The 13,566-nt window shown below is 40.5% G+C and overlaps 1 protein-coding gene across 1 annotated transcript in view; it reads right to left on the reverse strand.

Annotated features, from left to right (window-relative positions):
• Positions 1 to 1,222: 1,222 nt before the first annotated feature.
• The window catches only part of arap3 (ArfGAP with RhoGAP domain, ankyrin repeat and PH domain 3), a 71,557-nt gene continuing 59,213 nt past the window's right edge, over positions 1,223 to 13,566 (reverse strand). Inside the window, exons 28-35 of the mRNA XM_030061867.1 lie at positions 12,497 to 12,625; positions 11,067 to 11,203; positions 10,737 to 10,819; positions 9,777 to 9,812; positions 8,919 to 8,982; positions 8,420 to 8,557; positions 7,242 to 7,280; positions 1,223 to 3,721 (exon numbers count right to left, since the gene is read on the reverse strand). Of these exons, the coding sequence (XP_029917727.1) occupies positions 3,257 to 3,721; positions 7,242 to 7,280; positions 8,420 to 8,557; positions 8,919 to 8,982; positions 9,777 to 9,812; positions 10,737 to 10,819; positions 11,067 to 11,203; positions 12,497 to 12,625 (1,091 nt within the window). The 3' untranslated portion in view covers positions 1,223 to 3,256. The remainder of the gene's footprint in view (positions 3,722 to 7,241; positions 7,281 to 8,419; positions 8,558 to 8,918; positions 8,983 to 9,776; positions 9,813 to 10,736; positions 10,820 to 11,066; positions 11,204 to 12,496; positions 12,626 to 13,566) is intronic.

A 13,566-nucleotide genomic window follows, 5' to 3' on the forward strand; every position in this document is an offset into this window, starting at 1 on the left:
AAAGCACAACTGATCTGAAAAAAATAAAATAAATTAAAGTACAGAAAGGCTACAACATGTTTCAAAATAAAAGACTCGCAGTATGCCACTTTATCGGCATGAAGCGCTTAAAAAATATAAATTCATGAGGATACGAGGTGAGCTTACACATCTACACCAGTGTCAGAACAAATAAAAAAAAAACAGGATGATATTAATTAATATTGTTAATAGCTGTAGCAGTTAGCCAGAGTCAATATAATGATGATTTTTAATGGATATGTACAGCAGATTGTAGAAATATACAGAATTCTGGCACCACATGGAGGTTATTTCATACATAACCAGGAGGAAAATGTCGGCTGATAGGTGTGTTTTTTTTTTTTGTTTTGTTTTTTTTTAACAGTGTATTAACATGAATCATCACACTCTGAGGAGAAAGTCTAGCTTATGTCATGTACATCTATAAAAATCTATATTTCCACAGGTAACATATGACATCCTCTGTGATGTGATGATCTAATGTGTTTAGATATATCAGGTATATCTATATAATTTATTTCTAGATGCAGTATGAATATGATGTGGTATGTGATGTGTATAAAATGTGTTTTCTCTGCCATTCAGTTTTTTATTAACTTCTGATTTTGCAGTTTGATTGCACTCAAACACACCCACCATCACAAGTCATTTCATGTTAAAACCATATTTTTGTCCAAACTGGTGAAAGAACACAGCAGCGAGGTGACAGACGTCAGGCACACTGTGTTTGAAAAGTCTTTTGGAGCTCAGGTGGGTTTCAGTATTTTAATATTTAGTCTTTCAATGTAAAGCACATTGAGCTTACCTGTAATTACACGTGCCATATAAATAAAATTTACATAGCCATTGCTATACAAAAAAAAAAAAAAAAAAAAAAAAAAAAACATTAGTGGAAAAAAAAAATTACTAGAACGTGAGTAAAACATTAGAAAATGAAATAATGGAACATTAGTAAAAAAAAAAAAAGAAAAAAGAAAAAGAAAAAAGGAAAAAAAGAAATAAAAAAATAAAATAAAATAAAACCAGTAAATTTGAACAAAACAAAAACTCGAAAATTAACAAAAATATTTTGAAAAATAAAAATAAAACTACATTTATAAGTGTCCGATCAGTGATGATGAGATTTCTTCTGAAGCTGCATTCAGGTGACTTTCAAAGCATTGCATTTAAATTACAGTGAATTTAAACTGTGGCTCGTTTAGCTGAGGACCCCCTGGAAGACCCTCAAGGGGCCCTGAGGGCCCCCGGACCCCACTTTGAAACCCTCCTTGCTCTGTAGACGCTCAGCAGAAAGTCGAGTGTTAAATATGAGCAGGAGGTCAGGAAGAAGTAAATGATATTTCTGACTGTGTGTCGCGTGCGTTTGCTGAATCTCTTCTGGGCGGTATTATTATGAATCCCACAGGAGTTCTGGGCTCTGGGTCTGACTGCTTAACTCACTCTGTTTAACTGTTTAACCATTTAACTGTGTATTAATTTATACCTGTGTGACTTTATCATAACTTAACAGTGGAATATCCCGGTGTGTATGGTTTATTTAGGCAGACTTCTTACATGTGCTCAATTTCTCATTTTAAATTTCTAATGCACATATTTTTATTTTTCTTATTTTTCTATGTCTTATAACTGAATTCTTCTCTTGCGAATGTGAGCAGCTACAGCTGACCCAGTTTCCCCTCGGCGATCAATAAATTATTTCTGATTCTGATGCTGAGCCTGTTTCAGCCAGTAAAGAAGAAAAAGGCAAACACATTTTACGACCAATCAGAGCACGGCTGGGCGTGTCCCGCCCAGAACTCTGGTGGGATCCATAATAACACATTGCAGCCATGGTTTCTGATACTCTGCTGCAGCAGCCTCGTGTTGATATTTCACTTTAATATGAAGTGACATTCTGTTGAGTTTCTGCAAGCGTCTCTCCAAACAAAGTGCTGCTGATATTTTTACTGGTTTCCAAAGCAAATCTGCTTTTTAAACACATTTTCCTCAAACAAGTGACTTTTAATCTGACAGTGCTGCAGAAAACCTCTGATAATGAAATCTCCCAAACGGTTAAAACCTGCCTTTGAAACCTCACTGCCACGTTCTTTCACTCGTTTGACTGAAAAGAAAATTTTAAAACTTCACCCTGCACAGACAGACAGACAGACAGACTTGTTAGAGCAGATCTCCTGCAGCGTTTTCTGAAAAGTGACATTTTGACAGTGTTTTTTTTTTTTTTTCTTAGGAGAACCAGGCATGACAAAGAGAACTGATTAACTTCAACACAAAAAATCTCCAAATTAAAAAGTCATTCAGCCTCGACTCCTGTTTTTCTTCACACCGGCAGATTATTTTTGAGCTTGTTTGGAGAAAAACAAGATTTGAACACTGACGATGAGGCTAAATGACTTGTTGAGATGGAAACGTGTTGCCGTGTAGTTTGACAGATACACACAGACTGACTGCTGGGTTTGATCAATCAGTCAGTTTAAATCAGTTTATCAATATATTGGGCCGATACTGACTTTTTTAAAAATGAAATATCAGGTATCATCACCTCTGAACTGATGCAGGTTCCTCCTGACTCGACTGCAGAAAATCACTCAGCAAATCCTGATCCTCATGTTTCTTTGCAGGTTTTATTATTAATGTGTTTAACAGGTACAGTAAGATATGATTTTTTAGATGTGATTCTTCATTTAAAGGCAGAAATGTTTCCCAGTTTAAGAGGCTTTTCCATCCTGATGAGAATAAAATTCTGCAGATTTTTTGGCACGAACGTCGTCACGTGAAGACGCTGAATATCGGCACAAAACATCTGCAGCTTGAATGTCGTCATATCGGTCAAACTCTAATGACAGAAGCTTCTTTTCTGATGACTTCATCCATCGCTGAAGAGAAAGTCTGCGTCCGGGAAGCCTCCCGTTTCGTTGCTCAGTAACAAAACAAAAGGAGCGTGTTTTTTATTTTTCCAACGCCTAAAACTTTCTTTCTTGAGAAGTTTTTGATGAGTCACAGCATTAAAATCTGTCTGATTTTAACTAGTTTTCCTCCGGAGTGAAAACAGGATTTCTCTCCGTTCTCGGACCATCAGCAGCTTTTCCATCTTTTTGTTTTTCTCCTCGTCAACAAAACATGAAGAAGACGTCTGAGGTCCTGCTGCTGCTGGATCCTCCAGATAAAACATCAGATGTGACGTCACTTCTGCACGTCTTCATCCTGAATAAATAATTCACCATCCTCGGTCCTTGCCTCAGACATCATACGGCCTCTCCTCCTCCTCCTCCTCTTCCTCCTCGCTCTTCTTGGTGAACACAGACGACAGCTCCTGCAGCAGCAGCTCCTGCGACGGCGTGCACACGCCCGGCTGCTGCCTCCTCCTGGCCGCCACCTGCGGTGCGTTCAGGTCCGGAGAAACGCAGTCGGGATCTCCGCCGCCGCCGGGCAGCAGAGCGTCCAGCGAGCCGCCGACGCTCCGCACCGGGTTGGGGCCGATCATGCGGTCGGGGGAGCCGATTTCCACGGGAACGAGGCTCAGCGGGCGGTCCGGGACCTCGCGGGTGTCGTCGGAGGCGCCGGACAGGAAGCTGGTCTCCAGGGACTTGAGGACCTGCAGGCCGAAGTCGCCGACCTCCTCGTACAGCGGCTCGGGAAGGTCGGGAGACTCCGGCCGGGACTCGGAGCGCTCCTCAAAGGAATCCTGCTGCACCTTCATCGGCTGAGAGAGAGAGAGAGAGAGAGAGAGAGAGAGAGAGAGAGGTTTCTCATTTCATTTCTAGAACTGGTTGACAGTGTATAATAATGTTGAATACTTTTTAATGAAGTCATTTGTCTCAGAGAGCAGCCTTCTGAGGACCTCTGCTTTGCAAAAATTCAAACAAAGACGGTCTATTGTCATTCCAGCTCAAAAGTCACTATACTGGCTGGGTAATCTTTTAACATTTACTTGTCTCTTTGTCATTTAAAGCATGTTTTTTTCTTAAATCTGGGTTTGTCACACGGGTGGATTTTCACACCACACCCAAAACTAAATGGAAAACTGAAACTGTAGTGAGCGACAAAGGCAGAGAAATAAACAGAAAAAAAAACAGAAAGAGAAGTAAAAGGGAGGAGGAGGGAAAATGAGCTGCAGAGACGTTTGGTGGTTTACATGAGAATACCTGCAATCATCAGCCATTAGCAGAATGGAAACGGGTGTTTCTTGTAAATATGCAATTAAGTCAAATGGAAACTGCTGTGAGATAATGAGAGCAGCAGCAGTGTGTGAGTGTGTGTGTGTGTGTGTGTGAGTGTGTGTGTGTGTGTGTGTGTGTGTGTGTGTGGTGGGTGTGGGGGGGTTTGTCCTGTCAGAAACAACAGACTTCCTGTTGAAGGGGCGGCAGCCATTGTTCCACAGCCTCTGTATCTCAGCATCTCAATAATCCACCCGGAGAAAAGCTCTGAGGGATTGTTGCTGCCTGAGATTCAGACTCTGGATGAGACCGTGACCTTTAACCTCCTCAGCAAGACAAAAAAAAAAAAAAATCCTGCTGAGTGTCAGTCAACAGGAAGACAATAAACATAAATGATTATTATGTTTACGAACCATTTTTCTAACATTTGGTTAAACGAATACTTCGACAATTTTCCTGAATTCCCCACACTCAGGCTTCAGAGCTGCTGGAAGGTTCATTTTTTCACTTTGACTGAGCCAGGCTAACGACTCCCATAGACTTCAAGTCTTTATGCTAAGCTAACAGGAAATGCTACACACAGGAACTGAACCATCATTTCCATCAGAGGTGAAAATGGTGTCAAACATCTTCCCTGTGTCCCAAATCGCATACTTCTACTTTTTACTTTTAGTATGTACTGCAGCTGCCCTTACAAAGTCTGCAGTGTAGTATGCAGTATGCAGTATGCATACTATTGGGACACACTACATACATCGTCCCTGACCTCTGACCCTCTCGCTCACTTCCACCGCCGTCCATAGCGCCACATTTGAATGTTGTTGTCAAAATGGCGGTGCTGTTTCATACTGCGCTGTCTTCCTGTCGCTGCTGCTGTACCTGAGCCAGGTGAGTGCTGTGTGTGTGTGCGTGTGTTTTCTTCCGTATGTGGGTGTGGCTTGTACACGCAGCTCAGTCAGTGCGACGTAACTTCCGCAAAGGATTGTGGGTCAGAAGGGCCAGAGCAGCATGCTGAAATCCATACTGTGAAATCTGACCGGGTGTAGTAGAACATCCTGGTACTCTTGGCATACTGCATCTGACATACTATGTACTGGGACATACTAATTCTTTTTTTTTTTGCATACTAAATAGTATGGCAGTATGGGTACTGGGAACGGGCTGGTCTCAGTCTGGGGAAGCTGGAAAAAGGGGATTTTGCCCAAAACGCTGAAATATTCCTTTACACTAGCTCGCTCGTTTGCAGAAAGGCCGTTCTTTATCGTTTTATCGTTGAGACTGCCTGAAATTATAATTGCATAACTTTCACAGCACATGGCTGGGTCGGCCTTGAGCAGAGCGCTGTCATCAGACATGACTGTGGGTGTGTGCAGCTCAGTAACGTCTGATTTAATGAGATGAAGGAGTGAAATAAATTATTTTGAGTCGCAGCTGTAAGGTGCTGGAAAAGCTTGAACATGCATCTTGAAAATGCTTGAATTTGGTTTCCAACTGGTTTGAGTTCGTCAAGGTGCAAATGGCTGTAAACTTTTCTAGACCTTTTTTTTTTGCTCCTGATCAGCTTTTTCTCTCTCTCTCTCTCTCTCTTTTTTTTTTTTTTTTATCAGTTTTGGACGCGATGAGGAAACATGTGACTTCATGTTTCAACACGGTGATGTTGACCACGACCTGAAACTGCAGCCTGCAGTCCCGTCCCGCTCTGGCGTTTTGATAACAGCGATCATAAAACGACTTGCGGGATGAAAATTCTGCGTTTGTTGGTTTAATTTGATAAGAATGATTCCTGCTCTGGACGGCTGCTGCTTCCACCTGAGCCCATCACCCGTCTGATATTCAGCATTTTCAGGGATTTGAAGCAGGAATGTGACGCCCCCCCCCCCACTCCCCTCCCCATCCTGTTGTCCACACTTCAAACATCCCACAGAAACATCCTGCTGCTGTCAGGACAGGAAGTGCACGGCTTCCTGCAGGAAGGGGAGCGGCCATGTTGGCAGACCTGGGACCAGCAGGAGGAGTTCACACGCTTTCTAACAGAAAGTTAAATGGAACAAACCCTCTGACACCCGAGCAGCTTCACAGGATTTCTCTCAAAAACAGGAGGGAGAAAAGGCAACGAGAAACTCAACAAGAAACCATCCAAAAATTTGCAAGAGATTAGTAAAATTTTGCAAGAAATTGACACTAAAATTAGCACAAAAAGTAAAAACCAAAAATAAACAAGGAAAATCACCTGAAATTCAGCAACCAAAAAAATCCTGAAAAAAAAATGAAAAAAAAGAGACAGAAAAAAATTACCTGAGAATTAGATCAAAAAGAAATATTTTCTTCCTCTGGCATAATTTCAAATATATAATTATAATAATTATGAATATTGTTTTCTGGACATTTTTCTATAGTTTTTTGATAATTTTCTAATAATCCCTCCCTCTCTATTTTTTCAATTTGCAGGTCTTTTTGTCTTTTTTTTTTTTTTTTTTTTTTTTTACTTTTTTAAAAACAAATTTCCAGTTCATTTTTTTTCCTCTGAATTTTCATGTAATTTCTTGCTAAGCTGCTCATTGCCTTTTTTCCATGTTTTTGAAAGAAATCAAGCCAATTTGCTCTGGTTTTAGAGGGCTGTATTTCAGCCTGAAGTGCTGAATTAAAGTGATGACGGTTGGCATGGTGGTTTACAAAATCAAATCAAATTGAATCATTCAAAAAAAAAAAAAATAAATAATAATAATAATTAAAAAAAAAAAATCTTAAAACAAACTGCCGGCTTGTGAATCAACTTGAAACTCTGTTGAGGTGAAGATTCGCGCAGATGAAGGTTTGTATTTGGTCATTTTTTTTCATTATTTGTATTTTCAGGTATTCAGGAAATTAGAGAAACATAGAGGGGATTTTATCTCTTTTTTCAGTTTGATGTTGGATGTTTCACTTTGTGTGAACAGAGCTGAGCTGACTCCAGTTCACAGCTCTGTGTATGTGTGTGTGTGTGTGTGTGTGTGTGTGTGTGTGTGATGACATCTGGGGAAGCTGGAAATCTGTCGAGATGAAAACAAAAAGCCAAAAAATACTCACAAAGAACATGGAGAGAGTCCTCCTGGCATGCAGCTTCCTCTGCAGGACAAAACACACAGACAGGAATGAGTGTGTGTGTGTTTGTGTGTGTGTGTGTGTGTGTTATACGTGTGGGCGGGGCATTTGGAGGTATTTAGTGTATTTCTGTATTTTCTGTCAGTCGTGTTTTCACTGCACTCAGCCTCTGGTGGGAAAATTACATCAAAACTGAACCCTCAACTTATATTTTTTATTGTACACTGAATTCATTTTATATTAAAGAATCTGTTTTTTTCCCCTTTTCTTATGTCAAAAAAAGTGGATTATTCTCTCAAATATTGGGGGGCACACAAAAATCAAGCAACATAAAAAACATTCATCTCTAAGTTATTTTGTTTCTTATTCTTAAAGTGAGTAGAATATCTGTAAGGCACATGAGGCTTTTCCACTTGTTTCCAAAAGAGTTTAAACTATTTTGGAAACAGTTTTGAAAACTAATTTTGCTAGAAAAAAGATTCACATTTAAAGGAACAGTCCGCCATTTCTCTGAGACAGCGGCTGCCGCTCCACTTGGTTCAGTTTTGGTCAGTTTTGGACTTAAAACACACCAACCACTTACAATTATACCGTTTTCAGCTGCAGCGAATATAATAGCTTCCAATGGGGAAAAATTAGGCCACATACCCAAAGCATGTTTTCTATAAATATGTATTTTTTTATTATTATAAAAAAAAACGGGACTCAGAATGGCCTGAAACGAGTTCCTAAATATATTCCCAAGTATTGCACACTGAACACACCGGTCTTTACTCCGAGTCTCTACTATTTGTTTATTTATTTATTATTTATTAGTATTTTCTCTCAGATGCCTTATCCTTTTTTTCATGTGCATTTATTTTTTTGTTTCGCTTTTCTACTCTGTATAAACTTTAGAGATATTTTTTAAAATATTTTTAAATATTTTTTTTTATCTGTAAAGCTGACTCTAAGAGCAATGGATAAAAATTCCAATGTACATATACTTTCTTGTGTTTGTGCAAATGGCAATAAACATCTAATCTAATCTAATCTAATCTAATCTACGAGCTTCCCTTCCAAAGACAGAAACATATTTTTTACTGTTCTTGTGAGGGACTGGTTGGTATTTTCTCAGTTTTTTGGGGGGGGACATGAAAGCTTGGCTGGGCCCCGGCTCTCACCAGCGTCTGGTTGGCGGACAGCATGGTGGAGTTGCTCTCGTCTCCTCTGATGGGGACGAGCGGCATCGTGCCGAACTTCTGCTTGGAGATGTCAGCCGAGGAGTGACGCCTCAGCACCGGGGGGCCGGGGTCGTCGTTCTGCAGGGGACAGGAACAGTTTAGAGACTTGTTTTTCAATCTCACACTCACATTTTTCTTTAAAAGAAGTCAAAAATAGATCGCCAAAGAAGTTGGGGCTTCCAGGGTAAATCTGGTCCCTTGAGGTTTTCATATGTGGTGAAAATTATGAGTTTCTAGCTCCTGTTTATCGTTTCTTTTGTCCTTTAAATATGTTAAACTGTTAAACCGGGACATGAGAAAGACCATGTTATTGACTTAATCTATTTTCCACTTTCACTTGTTTCAGGGATTTCCCAGAAACCTGACTGTCTGTGTTGCTGTAAAGGCAGAAAATGAAGCACAGAGCAGCTCTGGGTGAAAAGGTCGGAGGTCAGCTGACCTGGGCCTTAAGGAAGCTGGTGATCCAGTCCCACAGCTCGGCCTCACAGTTACAGCACAGATACCTGAGGAGGAGGAGGAGGAGGAGGATGAAGAAGAAAGAGAAAACCATCACGACAATAAAGACGTCAGACCCTCATTCATTTCAACCTCTAACAGGCTTCCCACTCTTTTAAGGAAAATCATTTTCCAGGATTCTTCAAGGATGAATTCAGTGATTTATTTTCATGTCAGCTGCTGCTCTCAGAGAGTCAGCACAGACTGATTTGGTCAAAACTGAGTGGATCTGCTGTTAAAATGGTGCATCAGCGGCTAAAAATGTGCAGCGTTGAGCTCAGGAAAAAAAACGAAAACAGGATTTTCCACGATTTCCAGGACATTTTTCTGTTAGAAGTTTTCATATTTCTTCCATGACCGAAAAGCTCGTCCATACATTTCCAGGACTAAACGTGAACCGTGTAAAAACGTGGGAACCCTGACAACACTTTGCATTCCTGACAGAACACACACACACACACACACACAGTTAAACAAAAGCACTATAAGACACACTAACAGCCATGTACACACTTATACACAAGCACTTGTGCAAACAAAAGAACCCATAGACACAGATTTGAAAACAAACACACACACACACACACACACACACACACACAAACACAGAGTTATGTAACATCCTGGTCATGTCAGAGGACAGGAAGTGCGACCTCTGTCACACACGTCACATACAGCGACTGCTGGCGGACACACACACACATCACAAACTGACCAGCTCATAAAGACAGTTTACTGAAAACTTTTAAAACTGTTAAAACTGGTGTGTGTGTGTGTGTTTGTGTGTGTGCTTTAGACTTACAGTTGGTGTTTGTCTGACATCACGGTGAAGCCCCATCTGAACAGGGAAACACGACCTCAGTTATAATATTATGATGAAGTTATGATGTTATAGTTGTTGGCATTAAATTAAAGGCAGAATGAGCAGGATTTTCCCTAAAAAAAAAAAACAATGTATGGACTCATACAACACTGATCATCTCCATCATGACACACACACCAACACACACTAGCAGTGTGTGGCCAACACAGACTAGCAGTGTGCGTTGGTATGAGTGTGTGTGTTAATGTGTGTCTGCAGAGACGCTGCACTCTGCCTGGATTTTCTTGTTTTGAGGCCCGTTTACATGACAACAGTTCTGATGAAAACGGAAAACTCAGCTTTAGGATGTCAATGTTACATTCTGGGCCTCGCCATCCTAAGAAAAAAAAAATCATGCTGCCAGTAGTTAGCTTAGCCAGGGAGGGGGGGGGCAACTTTGAATCTTGTGTTTACAAACCGCAGCGACAAATCCTGCTCATTCTGCCTTTAAATAGCTCGATAAAAAAATCAAAAGTAGCACAAAAACCAATTCTTCCTTTTCTTTCCCTTATTCTTATTATATAACATTTAGATTTTATGGCAATAAAAGCTTCACTAAAGTTAAAATAATCAGCACAAACATCAATTAACAGCCGATAAAGCCAAGACTGAGTTTCATTCCAAGTTTTCAAACTGCAGAAAGAAAATTAAACTTCCAAATTAACCAATTAACACCAGGGGAAAACAGAGAAACATACAGCTGTGTTGAGAAAAATTAGTTTTAAACTGATTTTTAAAAGAAGAAACTGAGAAGAGAAACCAGATTTCTTCAGGCAGGTTGTTCCAAGAGCAATTTAATTACAGTCACTAAACTAAATTCAAGAGGTGAGGTATGTTTACATTAGTTTATGCCGGTAGGTTTTGTATCTGGATGATGTTTTCTGGAGCGAGCGGCTTTACCTTGTAGGTGCTTTCAGCTTCCTGCGGATGCCGATGTAGATCTTCATGGACTTCAGAGCCCACTCCTTCTCTGGTTTGATGCTCTGGACAAAAAAAAAGGCACACAAACAGATTTCAGCATCAAAAATACAATCCAGAATTTATTGGACCGCCTATCATTTTGGTAACTTCTCATTTTGCACATGAAGAGCTGGACTTGAACATGGAAGATGAGCTCCCTGTGGAAAAGTAAGCAAATCCTAACGTCTTAGAGAAGCTGGAATCAGTACGTTTGGTGTTTTTCACATCACATGTCCATATTTTTCTGAGGATGCCGGTGAGGTTTCGTACCTTCTTGTCCTTGAGCAGCAGCAGCTTGTGGTCTCTGATCTGGAAGGTCCTCTCCTGAAACTTGTTCCCCTGCAGGAGCTTCGGAGGCTCCTCGCGACACCTCAGCAGGCCGACCTTCATGATCTCACTCTTGTAGGCTGGACCGAACATTTCAGAGGCAAACCTTCGTCATTACTGCCCTTATTCATCATGACCTTCATTACAGCAAAGCATCTCAGCAGGGAGGCTGGGAGGGTTTGTTTGGTTCTGAAATTTCTGCTTTTAGAAGATTACTGTTTTACTTAGCCCGAGCTATAAAGCTAACAGAAAGAGACTCTTACATAAAATTCCTACCTTAAGTCTAGAGTTAAAGAGTTATACGGCAACATTTTGGGCAAAAGCCCCTTTTTCCTAAAGATGTTGGACACCATTTTGTCCTCTTTGTGTCCACTGGTTCAGTTCCATTTGGTAGCATTTTGTGTTAGCTTAGCATAATGACTTAAAGTCTATGGGAGTTGTTAGCCTGGCTCAGTCAAACCGAAAAAATAAACCATCAACTCAGCAAAATGGTTTTGCCCAAAACGTTGGAGTATTCCTTTGAGATTGGAAGAGTTGAAGAAGTTTGGTGTTATCTTACTTCATCCTATCTTACCTCAGGAAATCGTAAATACTCGATTAAACATCAGTTATCAATTCTTAAGTCTGTTATTTCGCTACTGACGCTACTTTTCTCACCTAAATGAGTCTGAGTTTCCTCTTGGAAACTGTGACCACAAACCAAACTGCTGGTTGTTCTTGCCGTCTTGGTTATATTGTGTTCATTGTGTGACGCAGTGGGCCAAGATATTTTTGCTGTCAGCCAGGTCACAAAATGTCCTTCTGCAAGGATGCCTGCAAAGGCAGTTGCTGTTTATCTATGAATGCTTTGTCATCAAACTGCAAAAGCTGGTTGGGTCTGCCATGAGTTTTTCAGCAAATAAGCTCCACCTGCTGACATTTTTTTTTTTTTTTTTTTTAAAAGCAATAAAAGAGCAACAACAGCAGCTAACACTACCAGTTACCCTAAAGTTAGCAAGGTTTATTTAAGATTTTGGGAAGTTACAGTGCTTGTGTAACTTTTCCTGTCTCAATCAGAGTCAGAAGAATCAGAATCTGAAATTTACTGAACCCCGAGGAGAAACTGGCTCAGCTGCAGTTGGTCAAATTCTCCAGGGGAATACGTATATGAACATCAGTGAAATGACAAGAAATAGAAAAGTAAAATAGGAAATAAAAAATGTAAAAATATATGCATTAGTCCTACAATAATACAGTTAATAAGTTAAGGATAGGAAAGTTTTAAATCAGGTCCTAACTGTGGGCCCTGACTCAACATCTTAAATCTGTTTGTCAAGTCATCAGTTTAATTTGGGACTGAGCTGATAGGAATGATTTTTTTTTTTTAAACGTACATGTGAGGATGTTGATGCCTTCTCCTTTCGGCACCCTCTTCACCACCAGGTAGGCAGAGCTCGGGTCGGCCATCTTGCACCACTGCAGCGCCTGTTCCAGCACCTTCTCTTTGGGGTGCAGCGGCCGCTCTGGACAGGAAGACAACAACATCTCATCACCGTGCAGTAAAAATCTCCTGCAGTAAAGTCCAAAGTGTCTCATTTCAAATGTCCTGGCAGTAAAAGTGACTGAGCTCCTTTTTCCAAACAGTAACTGTGTTAGCTGGGATCTTTTCCATGCAGTTAGAAAAGGAGGAGAGAACACGCTGCACACTGCATGCTTTTAAAGGGACATTACACTAAAACTGAAGTGAGGACCCTGTAGACTTGAGTCTAAATGGTCCTCGCTGCAGTTTTTCAACCAAAAAAGTAGAAGCAGGTTCCTCTTCTCATCTTTGTTGACTGAGCTTTTATTGTGAAAGGTTCCACAGTCTGTCACTGATCATTTGTTCTCTGTAATGGATCTGATTTAAAATATAGTGAAGGACAAAATTCACGCAAAAATGGAAAAGTCAAATTACTGACTTTATCAAATACTCAAGTACACAAAAAAGCTATTCAATTACAGTAACATGAGGAAATATAACTAGTTATTTCCACTTCGGCTAATTTTAACAGTTTTTACTGTCATTTGCTTAGACATTTTCTGCAAATCTTTCTCATCAAAGAGAAGCTGTCGCCCAGTTTCCATTTCCCTCTATTTCTCATACTTCTCCAAATCTAATATGAGCAGCAGTGTTTTCCAGAATACAATTACTGCCTTTTTCCATGGCTATTTCTGGTCTGCAGGGCGATATTTTGAGTGAAACACTGCAGACACAAACTTAGAGCATTTCAGAGCAGTCTTCTGACCACGGCGGCAACATGGAGATCGACTGCGAACCAGACAGGAGCTTCAGATTAGCTCCTCAGGATGGGAGAGGAAACACTGCAGAGTTCATCAAGGGAGGAGAAGATTGACCCTGACAAGAGGCGTTCAGGGACGGTGTGTTGACCGGTGCTTCTTAAGAAGTCAGTAAAGTCAGGAGGAA

Source organism: Myripristis murdjan, chromosome 10 (assembly GCF_902150065.1).
Source record: "Myripristis murdjan chromosome 10, fMyrMur1.1, whole genome shotgun sequence".
Lineage (NCBI taxonomy): Eukaryota > Metazoa > Chordata > Actinopteri > Holocentriformes > Holocentridae > Myripristis > Myripristis murdjan.